We start from the raw sequence: 15,695 nt of genomic DNA, 5'->3' as shown, positions 1-15,695 counted from the left end.
ACATGCTGGAGGAGGGTCGCTAAAAATCGCGACCTGTGGCAGACATCAAGGCCCATAAATGGATGTATGTGTATTAAAATCTGATGCCAAAAGTGTCTAATTAGATTAATTACTACTTTGGTTAAATGACCAAATGCCTGTTATAAATTGCATAGCAATATGTCACCATACAGCCAATTCCAAATGTTACGAGGTATCAAAAAATCAAAGCCAACTATTGTATCTATAAAAATGTTGGATTTTTTATTTATACTAAAATATTCTTTTATGAGCAGACTGCAGTTCAATCGTATGAAGTCGCAGGCACCAATCAACTAGTATATAGACTTCTCAATAAATAATATTATAGACAAAAATCAATTCAGTTCTATGTATGAATAAAGGGAAACAAATTATTCTAATAAGATTAATTGATTAAACCAGTTATCGGTAAATAAAATACCACAACATAGATTTCATATTATATTTATTTTTGACAATACATCAACCAATATTAAATAAACAATGAAAGTAATATTATAATGAAAAAAGCATTTACCTCTATTTTTATAACTGAACATCTTTCAAATATTTTACAAGATAACTTGACAGCTATTTTACAAGAATACAGCTATGTAACAAATAACTTCACCGTATAAAATAATACATTATGTATATGGAAATATTTAAAAGGTAAGGTTAGAAAAACGAAAGGTCCTAAGTATTCACTTTTTAGTATAAATATTGTAACAGGCAAGTATAAGCATTTAACAAAATGGAAATTTTCAATTTTTATCTTTCTCATTAGTACTGAGATAAAAAAATTAAATTTGCCTGCTCACAAAAACCAAACTGTGTTTTACCTAATTAGAGATAATTAATTATCAATTAAGTAATAATGTATAATGGAGGAAACTATTTTAATAATAAATTCCCTTTCATTACAATCTTTATACTGAATGTTTCTTTAATTTCATACAAAAATAAGATCAATTCCATACATATTGTAATGATTATTATCATAGTTAAATTTAATAAGAGTCTAGACATTTTACATGTTTACTAAGGGCCAGCTATATTATTGCTTATTTTAACCACTTGTTAATTTAATACTAGAGGTGCTATGATCTATATAATAAAAATGAAATGTACAATTAATAAAGAATAAGATTTGGAATACCCTCTGAAGACCTGTTTGTATGTAACAAAGCTGTTAGTACCACATTTACAAAAGGTAAATTCTGAATAAAAATCTTTCATTTTAACAGCATTCAGAAACTAGTGAGGTTCATGGAAAATAGCTGCCTTAAGTGACAGTTTCTCCTAGGACCAGTTTATTAATTGCTGTACAAAAACAATACAATAAAGTAATGGAATTTTCCGCAACATATTTTAAATTATAATATAACATTATGTCACTTCGTCACTACAAGTCTGAACATGGTGCTAATTTAAGGAGGGTGAGTGCCCATCATCCCACACAATGTCAATGCTAGGCCACTTGGTCTGTAGACAGGTAAGCATAGGGTCTGTAGTTGCGGCTCGCATTGGACATTCAAGCAATGCAGCTCTTCCAGTTCTGTAAACTACTCTGCCTCCAGGGTTGCTTCGAGATAGACCATTATAGTGGTGTAATGTGAATGTGTCTGGTGCACCATGCTCACAGCCAGGAAAAAACTCGTCCATAAATGCACTCAACAATATTATTCCTAGATTCTCTGAGTCAAGCTTCCTTCTCATTAATTCCACATATTCTGGTTCACTGACAAGATCTGCTGCACATAAAACATCTTGGAGGGCAGCTGATGGTATGAAATTATTACCTTCAGGGTCAAAAGATCTAAATATACGCTCAGCGGACTCCCCTGCTGTTTCTGGTGCAGCAAGGCGTCTTTCCATAGAGAAAAGTACAGTCAAATGGGTTTCGGAAGCTAACACCCAAACAGGATGCTTTGGATTTTTATAAAATGAGCCAACTGTACAATATTGCATATGTTCCATTATGGTAAGAAAACCAATATCATTTTGCCTTTCAATTCCTCTTAAACGAAGGCCACCCACAACTTGATCATGATCCCAGACGTGGGCCACAGCCCGTCCCGTTAACATTAGATTTATTAGTCCTTGTGATCCATATCCATAGGTTGAATGAATTAATGGATCTGATAGTTCTGATAGTTCAGCCTCTACAGTTTCTAAACCTTTGCTAAGAATGACACTATACAATAAAAGCAGAACACCATATTTATCCTTTAGAATTCGGATATTTCGATTGTAAAAAGATTCTACTTCAGATAATGTTTGAAATGTATGTACTTCTAGTCTTCTATGAAAGTTTTCAATAGCATCAAAAGACTGTTCATCTACACTGACATTCACACTGGAACTGCCTTCTGTTCCTGCCTCACCTTTGCGGTAAACTGCAACATTGTATTTAGCAGCTAAACACTGGCTTAATATCATACACACAGCCCTAACCAAAAGAGAATTGCACTTCTCCGAGGTCAAGTCATGTAAAGTGTGACCTGGAGTCTCTGAGAGAAGAATTTTTAGCAGAAAGCCTTGAACAGGAGCAATAGCAGCGCATGGTCCTCCTTCTTGCTGGATGAGAGCACTTGGTTCGTCAGTACTAAATTGAAAGCCCTGTGCCCATCGTCTAAACACGTCTTCTTTGACATTGTTCCCCCACAATAGCCGTCGCGTACTTGTTAACTCACGTTCTAATGACGCTGTGCCAGCGCTCATATTACCTTCTTGTACTATACTCGAAGTACTCGTTTGATCTTCGGTCGAATTATCTAACATTTGATTTTAGTCTCTACGCCACCTACAAATTGTTAAAATATAATTGATAATGGAAAATACAAAACCATAAAGTATACCGGCCATACTGGCTCTACAATTAATTCCAGCAAATCTACTAGCACAACACAAAAAGAATATACCTAATATCTAACCACGTAGTTCATACTTACTAAAAATACGAAGATCATATTAATTTTTAATATTTATAATTATTTTTCTTTTTAGAAAACTGATTAAACGAAGAAAACGTAACGCATCGCATTATAAATTTCAATAAACAGTATTAAAACTTTTCCGAAAAGAAAAGCTTACGACATAAAGGCTGCCATTTTTATGGAAAAGCAGCAACATTATACTCGATGTCAATATTCAAACAAGATAAAAGATTTTATTAGATTTCTAGATTTTATAAAAAATAATTGCTTCATTTCATAAAATAAAATTTAAAAACATTATGCAATTAAAACTCGAAAATGTGTTGATTCTCAATAAAGTTATGACTTTAGTATATTAATTTATTTATTTGTTTAGAAAGTGGCAACATGCATTGTCAGTACTCAAATTTAATGTTTATTAAGTATGTATTACTATTAACCGCCTTAAAGTTGAGATCTTTACTCTTTAGGTAAACTTCCCGCTTATGGCTTTTCTACGGTTCTACCATTATAATATGTTATTATATATAGATTTCAACCGTAGTGGAAAAACTGCGACCTACGTCACTATAGGTCTACCAGGATCTGATGGCAAAAAGGGAAAAAAGAAATTGACGCTAGCAATACTGGGGAAATTGGAGTAAAACGTTTTGATACTTTTTTTTCCTTATAGCGGCTGATTCTGTGTGTGATACATGCAAATATAAAAATTTATCCAATGTGGGGTTTGAAATTTAGATGAAAACTCCAATTACTCTGTTCATGAGTTTATTAATCAATTAAGAACTTGAAAATGGTTCCAAATACTGCACATCCATAAAAAAGTCTTCAACGAAGTATTTATAATAAACCTTTCCTCCTGCATCTCAATTAACCGATCTTGTTCTATGAACTGATTTTCAATTTTTATTACATGTTCACAAGATTTTCGCCATTCATCGTCCCTATTTGAGATAAATAAACAGTGTACAACTCATTTATCTTGTTTCTGATCAATTCTAAATCAAAACTATCCAAGTTTATTTGTAGTATAAGAAACCCCTGAAATAAACCAAAGTTTAGTATAAGTACATAATATAATACACACGAAAAATCCCATAAACCAAACTATCAAGACGTGTCATTCCTACTAACCAGTCAACGCTTGCACATGGCTCAATATCGATGATTGTGTATGTTCTGCATCTTGTTGACCAAGTATTCTTTGATAAACATTGAAAACAATATATCTTGCTTGCGATCGAAGAGTTTTCTTCGACATTTTCATCACTTTTTAAAGGAAATTTGAAGCCAAACCAAAAACAATTCCTCGAAATTTCAGTTGACAGATGAAATTTTTCTTTTATTGCCATATGTAAATCGCTAATTTTTAATTTTTTTTTTTGCCATCAGATTCTGGTAGACCTATACTATACAAAAGTACTCTATGTTTACTACTATGCTAAAAAAAATCCTTGACGGCATAACTTAAATATTACCACTTATTCACAAGAGATATTTATAATATTAATTTAACTCATAATATGATATTATATTATATTATTGGCCGTCGAGAACAAAGTTGATACTATTATTTTGACAGACCACCGTCACTCAGTTTGTTGATACCACATAATCTGTACTCTGTATTTATTAGTTAGATATTATGTTAAATATCTGTGCTCATATCAGTCCATCATGGAAATCGTCGGGTGATTGTTGTGCAAACTCTATTTATTTTTTATTTCGTGAAAAATTATTTTTTTGTTGTTTGTGTTACTTGATTTCATACCATTTAATCTGTTTATTGATTTGGTGAAAATGCATTAAGTGTTCCAATGAGTTAATCCGTTGTATTGATTGAATGCTTGGTTGAAAATTTCAACATCATCATGAAGGTGGACTTAGGCGTTTGGAGGCGACGCAACTTATCAAACCTTGCAGCAGGTTCGTGAATTTATCTCGTTAATTAACCAAATATCTTTTAATAGTAATAAGTTAAAATCTTAATTGTTAGAAAAGCAGTAAACAATTTAACATAACATGACACCAAAAGGTAGAGACACCACACAGCTGGTTGCTTCAATAAAGTGGACTTGTTATACTAATCGATAAGTCATGAAGTAAGAACAACTAATATGGAACATTTTAATAAAAGTTGTGTTAGTTGCAATATTGAAACCACCAACTTTTAATTCTGTAAATGTATAAAGTATTATGGACCTTAATTAAACAAACAGTTTAAAAAGTACATTTTTTATAATCATTATCTTAAATTATCCTACTGTAAAATAGTATACATACCAATTTTTTTGAAAAAAATTGGTGGTTTTTTTTTAAAACTGCAAACCCATATTGCATTTATTTCACTAAAAATAGAATTGTTTGGGTTGGCAGATCATGATCACAATGTAGAGTACCAAATATAGTCAGTATTGGAGTTTTATTTATGAGTCCTAGAAAAACTTAAAATTTATTAAAACAGACACTCTTGCTTTTTAAATAAATAAAAATAGTCAATTAAGTCATACATTAACAGTTGATTTGTTCAAATATGTATTAATTATTTTTATGCTCAGTTTAGAATGCTAATAGGGCACAGAGTATACCCACAATATATGACAAACATGTTTACATTGCATAAAGTGAGAATGCAGTTCAGAGGTGAGAGCAATTCACTGGCTGTGTTGTTCTATGTTAGAAAGTTGCTCTCATTCTACAATATGTGCATGAGCAATACATACAATTTGTGTTTACTTCTATATTCAATTATGAAAACCATTTTTTTAGCGATATAACTACTTATGTGGGTGTTCAGTTTGAACAAAACATAATATTATATTATTTTACAAAGTTGTAATGTAAATACATACATATATATACATGAGTGTTGAATTTAAGAAGATGCTAATTTTATAAACTTTCTAAAACCTTTTGCTTGCTTATTTCAAACATGTAAGGAACAATAAAGATAATTAATACAATACAAAAGCATTATATATTTTTAGCTTTACATTTTTTTATGTAAATTTTAGCATACCGAGATTGAGAGAATCAGAAAAATACCATTGTCTTAAAATTGGAAAGGATATAACTAACTTCACAGTATCCTCCATAATATCAACATCCCTTGGACAATAATAATAATAATAATAATAATAATAATAATCTTTATTGACATATTTGTAATTACAGAAATCCTATGAAGACTCTGACACCTAAACTAGGCTTTAGTGCCTGTATCTCAGGAGTCAGTGGCTTCTCCCAATATAATTCGTAACAAGTGTCAAGAGAGCTTATTCAAGATTTTACAAGACAATACTTTTTATAGACATTTGTAAATTCCAGATATTACATCTAATTATCTTCTTACACATAATATACTTAAACAAAAATAACATATATTGAAAAAAAAATGTTTCAGTATAAATTACAATGAATATAATAGGTAATAAAATAGGTACATACACATAAAATACTAAAATACATAAATATACATAATACATAAATATACATAATTATACATTTTACATATGGGTATATGTAACACTAGTATAAATATATAAATTATACACATAATTAATGAATCAAAATAACTAAAATATTATTGTAGCATGTTAGTTAAATAGATCTTCTGTTTCCTCATAATTTAAGGACAAAAGCCAAGTCTTAACAATTGATTTGCAGTCATGTAGTGAAAGAGGGTAGAAATTTAATTTTTTGTTTATTTTATTATATAGAAAGACTGAGAGATATGCTCGTTGTCGCCTTGCGAAGGTAGTACGGAATTTTGCTGTGGGGAGTACATTTGGTATACAGCGTTTGTTACTGCAAACCTCTGGGTTATAAGGGGTATGGACATGTTGTTTGGCTATTATATTAAAGACGAATAACTGTCTAACACTGAGGAGCTCACACTGTTTATATAAAAGTGTGGTTGAAAATCTGTAGGGTTTGAAAGTCATTACTTTTAGTAAAGATCTGTGGGCTCTTTCAAGCTGAATTAGATGTGACTTGCACGCTCCACCCCACACGCTCACGCAGTATCCAATAACCGATTTTACTAAGGCAAAGTAAACAGTGCGGAGTAGTTCAAATTCCGCGGCATAACGTAATTTTTTGAATGTCCAGATTAGTTTTCGCGTGCGTGCCGTTATAATCTCAATGTGAGGAAGCCAACTCAATTTATTATCTAATTCGATACCGAGGTATTTAATGGTATTGGATTTTGTTATATTAATGCAAGTACAATTGCGCTCAGAGACACATATGTGTATTTTAAGATTAATATCAGTCATATGGGAATTAATAGTTTGGAACTGAATATACGAAGTTTTAGAAATATTTAAAGTAAGTAAATTTTCCCTGAGCCATCTAGCCACCTTCTGCAGTCCGCTTTCGGCAATATTTTGTATCTCGGTCCAGGTGTCCCCATAAAAAACTATAGCCGTATCATCGGCATAGGTAAACAACCTGCAACTAGTTAGGGACATATTACATAGGTCGTTTATGTAAATAAGAAAAAGACTTGGACCAAGAATACTGCCCTGCGGAACTCCAAAAGTTACATTTGCGTCGGAACTAATATAATTATTAATCTTAACCCTTTGCACCCGACCACTAAGGAAATCTTTAAAAATAAGCAGGGCTGAGTCTCTTATTCCAATTCGCTCCAATTTGTCCACAAGTATAGGTATTGAGACGGTATCAAATGCCTTGGCAAGATCGAGGAAGACACCAAGGCACTTTTGTTTCCTGTCAAGTTTTTCTGTGACAAACTCAATCAAGCTACCCACAGCGTCTTCTGTTGACATACCCATTCTGAAACCAAATTGTGAGCTGGACAGAATATTGTACCGATTTAAAAACTGTATTAACCTCACGTTAAGCATCTTTTCTAGGATTTTTGATAGTGCTGTAAGCACAGAAATCGGTCTGTAGTTTGCAACACAATCCCGTGCCCCACCCTTGTGAACAGGAGTAATGAGAGACCTTTTAAAGACTTTTGGAAAGCAGCCTTCCCTAAAACATGTCTGAAACAAGATAGTAAGCGGCGATACAATGACATGTCTTACCATTTTTAGAAATCGAGCTGGTATAGAGTCCCAACCAGTGGCACAATCATTTTTTAAGCTTAAGATGAGAGATTCCACCTCACCCTCATCTGGTGGCATTAGTACGAAGGAGTTAGTCAAGCAATTAGATCTTGTACATATGTAGTTATACTTACACCCTGTAAGTTTTTCAGCTAGCTCTCTACCAACATTAGAAAAATAACTATTTATGTCCTCAACCGCATCCAATGCGTTACAATTCCTAATTAACTCATCGGCAGAAGATTTTTTACTTGAACTATCGGTGACATATTTTATTGCAGCCCAGGTTTCTTTATTTGATTTTGCACTTTTTAATAAGAATTTATCGTGTTCGCGCTTCAATTTTCTAAGTAATGAGCAACAAAAATTCCTGTACCTTTTATAGGTTATTTTAAGAATTTCATTTTGGGGGTCCCTTTTTAAATTAAGATGCAGTTTATCCCGGTGACGGATACAGCGAAGTAGGCCCGGAGTCATCCAGGGCTTAAGAGATTTTTTGCGCCTGGGTACACGGACTTTTTCAGTGTTAGCTTTAATAGCAGATGACAGAATTTCAACAAATCGAGTCGCAGCAGACTCGGCGTCTTGCTTGTTAGTCATAAAAGTAAAATCAGCCAATTCAACATATTTTATAGCTTCACTAAAATTTACTCTTTCAACAATGGAAGGGCACTGAGTATTAGTCCGTTTACTGTTAAGGGATAGATTTATTAGAATAGAGTCGTGATCAGTTACGGTGGAATTTATAACTATAACACTAGTTTGTAAAACAGTTTTAACCATTACATGATCGAGACAATTGCTTAATCGTGTTGGATATGTGTGGCCTGGCAGAAAACCCAATTCGCTGGTTAAATTTAAGTAAGAGTTACTGTTTCTGTCACCGTTTCCAGGTTTTATATCGATATTTATATCACCTATTAAAAATATATTCTTAGATTTTATAGATTTAACAATATCATTCAAAGCATTCAAAAAGCGCTCAGTGTAGTAAAAGGATGGTGATCTATAAATAGCTAAAAGTACAATATCTGGTACTATTTTAGCTAGCAGAAAGTTAGCATCTTTAGGATTAGGTTCTTCAATTTCGCAATTTACATTTTGTTTAGCATAAATTATAATACCGTCATTTTGATTTAAGCATTTTTTTGTGAAATAAGAATTATAATCCTTGAGACTGGGTATGGGTTTATTATCGTTTAACCAGCATTCAGTTAAAATTATTATATCTGGATCAAAGTACAGACGAGCTATATGGGCCAAGAATGCATCAATATTTTTGTAAACGCTACGGATATTTTGTGTTATAATTTTTAGGGAGTTTCCTGATTTTTTTACTAAATCATTACAATTATTTATATCACAACTGTAGGCAGTTGCCACTGTTATATTATCAATATCATTATTTATATTATCAATAAATCTAGCCATTTGTAAAATATTAAGCTTTTTGTCGCAGCTACTCGTGTCTGAGAAATGCTGACATTTTTACAAAGATAAGATCAAAAGATCAACAATGAGTGGGCGACGCCATTGCTATCCATATTTTTATATTCATGGGTGTGTTTTGATAACAGTGTTGAGCAGGTGGTACCTAACGACGCGTGACTACGCCCCGCCTCATTATACATTTAGACCCGATTACTATATCCAAAACACAAGTCATAATTGCTTCGGGTCGAAATTAGTTTATTAAGAAAAATTTACGAATTGCAGAATGTATGGAATCTCGGCCCTTCTATTATAATAGTAATATTTTAGTACGCTCTCTCGCTAAACACTGAAACAGTTGTCAGCAAAGAAACGTCTTGGAAGGCCACATAGGCCTCTATAAAGAAAACGATCAGGGTTATAATGTATGACCATTGCTTGATTGTAGGGTAATAGGAATTCACATCAGATTATGACAGTTAGATACATACAACAGAACCATGTAAATAACATTTTATTATGAATAAAGTCATATAAAACTTAAACTAGGTAAAACAAATAGATGGTCTGAGGAGCCGTTGTATGTAAAAAGTGTCTTCTAATCGCATTGTTTACATGTACAGTCAAAACCGTTTACGACGACATCGTTTAGAACAACGCCGGTTATATTGACCAAAATCAAAGGTCCCGGCTGAATTAGGTACTTAATAACAACGTCACCGGCTGTTACTACTATCGGTTTTTACGACCAAATATGAGTTGAGTCCCTTCGATGTCGTTATAACAGATTTTGACAGTTTTATTTTTGTTGTGCACTTTCTTTTTTGTGCTGACCCTTGAAATTGACACGGTAATAGCATTACCTAAATAACTTGCTGTGCCTACTTAACCGTCAAGAGTCGGGTCGTCGTGGGAATTTTGTTACAATGGTGAATGGAGAAATCCTTATCGCGCTTGAGTCCGTGCATAGGGTTTATTTTAATTAAATTTTATTTTATAATATAATTAGAAACCTGAATTGTTTTTGTTTACGATTTAAGTTATTTAACGTAATAAACTTTCATAAACACTATTCGTATTGTATTATTTTTACTTCAAACCAATTATTCAGGTAACACGTGGTGTATCTCTTAGATGGTGAGAATGTAAACCGAAAGATGAAACGATGTCGCGTTTCGTTTAATTGTGATTGGTCAAACGGAAAGACAGCTATTGATACTTTTAGAGAGCTCTATCTACATTGTATAGAATCACTAAAGGAAGGTACAGTGCACCGGGGCTATTACGTCTTATGTTTCATATTAACTTACAATCGTAATAAAAAAATAAAGTACCAGAAAACTGTATGAATATATCCGTTAAAAGTAATAAATGAGATATGATTACACAACGTAATGAACTATTACAGTTAATTGTCTCGCATAATATCGATACAGTCGTGGGAAAGCGTATCGTAGTACGGCTTGCCACATTTGCAATGGTGCTTTGCCAATGTTATGGTAAATTAGTGGTCATGCACTATATTACTAGACAAGTAATATTAGTAATTCGCGGGGTTACGTATAGTCTATAGAAATAATAAGTTTTCAGAAAAATATCGGGCACTATTTTTATAACAGATTTTAGTGTACTTAATTTGTAGGAATTAATAGAAAAATTGCGACTTAACAATGTGATTTTTGACTTCGAGAAGAATTTTAACCACGTTACGGTTTATTCTGCATGATCGAGTTTCTCAGGTATGAGGAAGTGTGCTGGTAATTACCGCATACTGGAGATAAAATACCTACTGCATTATAATTATGTACTGAGAAATGACACTCCTAACAAAACTTGATAGTATAGAGAAATTGAAGAAGCTTCACTCGACCGGGAGACCATTTTCCTTAAGGGTTTTTTATACGCGACTAGAAGATAATTCATTTTTGCAAGTTCAAAGAAAAGAAATAATACCTCAGTGTTATAATAATTAATAGCAGCGTATCTGTTACCGTAAAATATAATGATTTTTTTGTTTTCTTATCAACCCTTGCATTGTTATCTATACAATTTAGAATGTTGTTGAACAGTTACCTAGCAACGTTTGCATGCCTTGCTAAATTTAGGGTCATTAAAATTTTTAATATAAAGGGTGAGATTACAGACCCTAATAATTACAAGGATAAGATTTAGAGTCGGAAACAAATTATATGAGAGAGAGAGTATATTTTGCACTTTGTGAGCTTTTGGTGTTAATGTTACTAATAATATTAATATTGTCTATGAATAGTCATACAAAAGTTAATATATTTAAAATTATAAATGCATTTTTTCGTGTACTTAAGATTTTTTTAGGTAGATCTAAATTCTAAATATATCTTGAAACTCGTACTTGAAGCTTTCACAAGCTTACTTGCATATAGCTATAGTCGAATTTTTAATTAGACGATATCAACTGACGTTTACGGTGTTGTCAGTTTTTAATGAAATAAAAATAGTGTTGTGACAAAGTAAAAACCCCTGAATTAATGATCGGTGATGGCACTAGTCGCCGCACCGCGCTTTGTAATAAGACGTCAAAAAACTGATTGTAGTTACATAGTACTAGTACCTAACTTATATCAGAGCACTTTTATACAATTTTGAAATAGAAATAATATTCTTTTGTCTTAAATTAATCTTTGAAATGATTGACTATTCGCACTCATTGTTCATTCATCTGATTGAACAAGAACTGAACGCATCACTATTACTTTAAATATGGCAACATTATTTTACAAAGTGACATTAGCTACTGTCAGTTGGCTTCGTCTAATTAAAAATACGACTATAAACAAAACGTTGGTCAAATGTTAGTAGGATAAGAAAATATGTAGGAAACATTTGCATTGCGCTGGTTTGTACCGTGGTAGTGTTGCGGTAAGATGGTGGAGATATGGTCACAATCCTCAGATTTGCGATGGTGTTCGTAATGACAACAACGGTGCTTGATACCGTTAGCGGTCGTAAATTACGAGCGATAGCGGCTTATGTAAATTATAAACAAATTATTGTCACTGACTCGTGGTTTGGAAAGGATATGAAGTGACGTAAACAATGATTTTTAAGTAACGGGGGAGAGCTTTGTCTTATGTTTTTTGTTCTAATTTGTTTGTTACATTGCTTTATTATTACATTTATTATTTAGTTTGTGTTGTAAGATGGGTAAAGCTGACCATCCAAGTCGTTATGGGCTCACAGACAATCAATATAGCTGACAGCATTTTGAAGCTCAGTTGGGCCCATTTTTGGTTAAGGTTGTAATTTCGTATTTCTTTGTGAATTTGCGACAATTAATCTTTTTTTTGTTTTCTTTATTTAAAAAAGGGTGTATATAAAATAAAACACACGTAAACGCACAATGTAAACATGTTCGGGAAATTAGATTTAGCTGAGTTTCTTGTCTTGTCTGTAGTTAATTAGTTATTAATTCAAAATTATCATATATATTGGAGCCCTAACTAATATTTTTACGGTTTACGTGACCCGTAATCGCAATATACAAATTTCTATTCGTTTATGTTCATGTTTGGTCACGTTAGGTTTTATTCTAGTTTACCGTATTGAAAGTTTTATCTGAATTGACAGGATTTTTTTTTTGGCGGCAATATGACTTGAACCAAACACCAGTTCCATTTCTTTCTATTGTTATCGGCTAGTAAACCAATGGCGGATAGTAACCGCGACTTTCCATTTGCAATTTATGCTTTTAAAGAAATTAAGAGGTTTCGTAAAAGTAGTTTCCTATAAGCAACTTTTATATTTGATATACCAAGTCATCAGACGTTCGAAATTTGAAAAACTTGGAACGTAAAAATTTAAGAAATATAATTATTATTGTGTATACTTTTAAATTTCGAACTGGTATATCAGTTCGAAATTTAAACGTCAGAAAATTTACTTTTTGTTGGCCGTGTTAAGCGTAGAATGTGATTAAGCATTCTAACCCTTTATTACATAGAACTATACGTAGATTTGTCCTTTTCGGTTGAAGGTCACTTTGAAGATATAAAAAGTTACGTTTTCATTTAGGTACAAGACTAAGGGTGAGATCTATAGTCCGCACTTGGACTTTGCTCAGACTTACCTTACGAAAAACTTTGCCTAGTGTACACTAAGGTTAAACTATGATTTCGTATTTATAGACATTTTAACGGTGAGATTAAGCTAAGCCCAAGCTATGACAGCAAATGTCAAAATACAAATTGATGTTTCAGTTCATGCAATACTTTGTTTATTATCCTTTAAAAAAGTAAACAATAACAAATATTTAAACATCTAAAACGGTACACATATATCTTCAATTTATTGTTATTTATGTATTCATTTATTTTATTATTGCAATAACTAGAAATTTACGAGTAACCTTTAGAAAATGTATTAATTATTTAAAGATGACAATAATTTTGTTACGTAGAACGGATCGCATTGTTTTGACAACAGCAACAGAGCACTTGTATCAAATATCAACAATTGAAAATTTTGCCTAAAGTGTTGTATATGTTCGGAACGAATACAACCAAAATCCTTCCATCCTGTACGGTGAGAATGAATTCAAAAGAAGGAACCGTATTTTGAAACACACGGTATTAAATGTGATCCTGCCACTGATCATTACAAACTTGCAACCTTATAACAACAGAGGATCGCCAAACCTACCGCAATTGCAAATACTTTTTGCATTAAGGCATAAAAATGCAACTGGATGTTTTCAGGTAATATTGTGTTCATAAATATGTATGGTTTTTCGATTTGAATATTATAGGTACCTATGTATTCTCAAATGATTTTAAATACATTATATGTTGAAGACATTTGTCTTCTGACTTTCAGAAACATAACATATATGTAACTAATAATAATTCATTGACATTACAGATGGTGTGTGGTGATCTGAACAGAATAAGCCAATCTACAGTCTGTTTAATTATAAATAAAGTCTCTGCAGAGTTGAGTAAATTACTTCCTAGATTTGTAAATTTTCCAAGAAATATGAACACAGCCAAAAGGAAGTTTGAAGAATTAATAAGATCTAATACTCACCATGACCTAAACAGTATAATCAGAGCTATTGACTGCACCCATATAAAAATTAATAGACCCAAAGGTATCGCTCACTCTGAAGCATACAGAAATAAAAAAGGGTAATTTTCTGTAAATGTGCAAGCAATAATAGGGCCTGATATGGAAATATTTGATATAGTGACCAGGTGGCCTGGCAGTTCACACGACAGCAGGATATTTAGAAACTGCCAGGCGTATGCAAGGCTGCTAAATGGTGAACTAGAAGGAGTTTTAGTAGGTGACAGCGGTTATCCGGCACTTAACTTCATGTTAACAACACTTTTATATCCAACGACAAGAGCTGACAATAATTATAATTATTCTCAAATAAGAACTAGGCATATTGTTGAAAGGGTTTTCGGAGTGTAGAAAAGGAAATTTCCATGTTTACAGCTAGGACTACAGTCAAAATTGACAAAATATACTAGTTATATATAATTATAGCTTGTGCTGTATTGCATAATATAGGTATATAGAGTCATAAGCATCCCCTATGCTTATGATGATGGTGATCTTGCTGACAGCAGAAGTTGAGTAACACAGAAACAATGAAAGATCTCCTACAGGTCTAGCATTCCGGCAATCTGTGATTGCACAATTTAACTAGGTAATTTGTTCGGTAATAAAGAATATCAAAACAAAACTTGTTTCATTTTAAACATTTATTTTCTGATTCTTTTTTTGAGTGTAATACATATTTCTAATACTAATTTATATTTTTGTTGAAGAAATTCTATTTCTAACAGATTTTTTAATTTTATATGTTCCACTCCTATCTCAAATTTTTTAGGGTAGTCAGGTAATAAATGGTAGAAGATTCAGGGAAACGAAAATAACAGATGTGAAGCGAGAGTCATCGGTTAGGTTGTAGTTTGAATTTCGTTGTCACTATAATATGCCAGGGCTGCCAGGTGACAGATACGATATCACACCAGTTATTTATAAGATCTCTCAAAAATGGGGTTGAACACTTATATAAATAATGTAAATAAACAACAATAGATACCATAATAATGTATAATTATTTTATTTCATGCATTTCATAGGTATTTATCAAGATCATTTAAAATTTCTTTGAATTCAAATTCTATTTTTCCCAAAGTCTATGGAACTCTGATACCAAATGGCAACACCGTTCATTAAAAACCGACAAAAATAAAAAGTCCAG

General features: G+C 32.3%; 2 protein-coding genes and 1 long non-coding RNA gene across 3 annotated transcripts in view; 2 read left to right on the top strand and 1 right to left on the bottom strand.

The window, feature by feature from the left end:
* Positions 1 to 449: 449 nt before the first annotated feature.
* On the bottom strand, positions 450 to 3,134 carry LOC125063482 (ubiquitin carboxyl-terminal hydrolase MINDY-3 homolog). Its single transcript, XM_047669951.1, has 2 exons — positions 2,955 to 3,134; positions 450 to 2,806 (listed from the first exon to the last, which is right to left on the bottom strand). The coding sequence occupies exon 2, from the start codon at positions 2,782 to 2,784 to the stop codon at positions 1,426 to 1,428; it is 1,359 nt and encodes a 452-aa protein (XP_047525907.1). The 5' UTR covers positions 2,785 to 2,806; positions 2,955 to 3,134; the 3' UTR covers positions 450 to 1,425.
* Positions 3,135 to 4,594: 1,460 nt separating this feature from the next.
* Positions 4,595 to 15,695, top strand: part of LOC125063627 (protein crumbs) — a 73,344-nt gene continuing 62,243 nt past the window's right edge. The window contains exon 1 of the mRNA XM_047670164.1: positions 4,595 to 4,865. Within this exon, the coding sequence (XP_047526120.1) occupies positions 4,811 to 4,865 (55 nt within the window). The 5' untranslated portion in view covers positions 4,595 to 4,810. The remainder of the gene's footprint in view (positions 4,866 to 15,695) is intronic.
* Positions 13,754 to 15,170, top strand: LOC125063629. Its single transcript, XR_007119543.1, has 2 exons — positions 13,754 to 14,178; positions 14,342 to 15,170. It is a non-coding gene; the product is annotated as an uncharacterized LOC125063629 (long non-coding RNA).

The sequence above is a fragment of the Pieris napi genome, chromosome 3 (assembly GCF_905475465.1).
Source record: "Pieris napi chromosome 3, ilPieNapi1.2, whole genome shotgun sequence".
In the NCBI taxonomy this organism is placed as follows: Eukaryota; Metazoa; Arthropoda; class Insecta; order Lepidoptera; family Pieridae; genus Pieris; species Pieris napi.
This window is presented reverse-complemented; position numbering and strand designations above follow the sequence as displayed.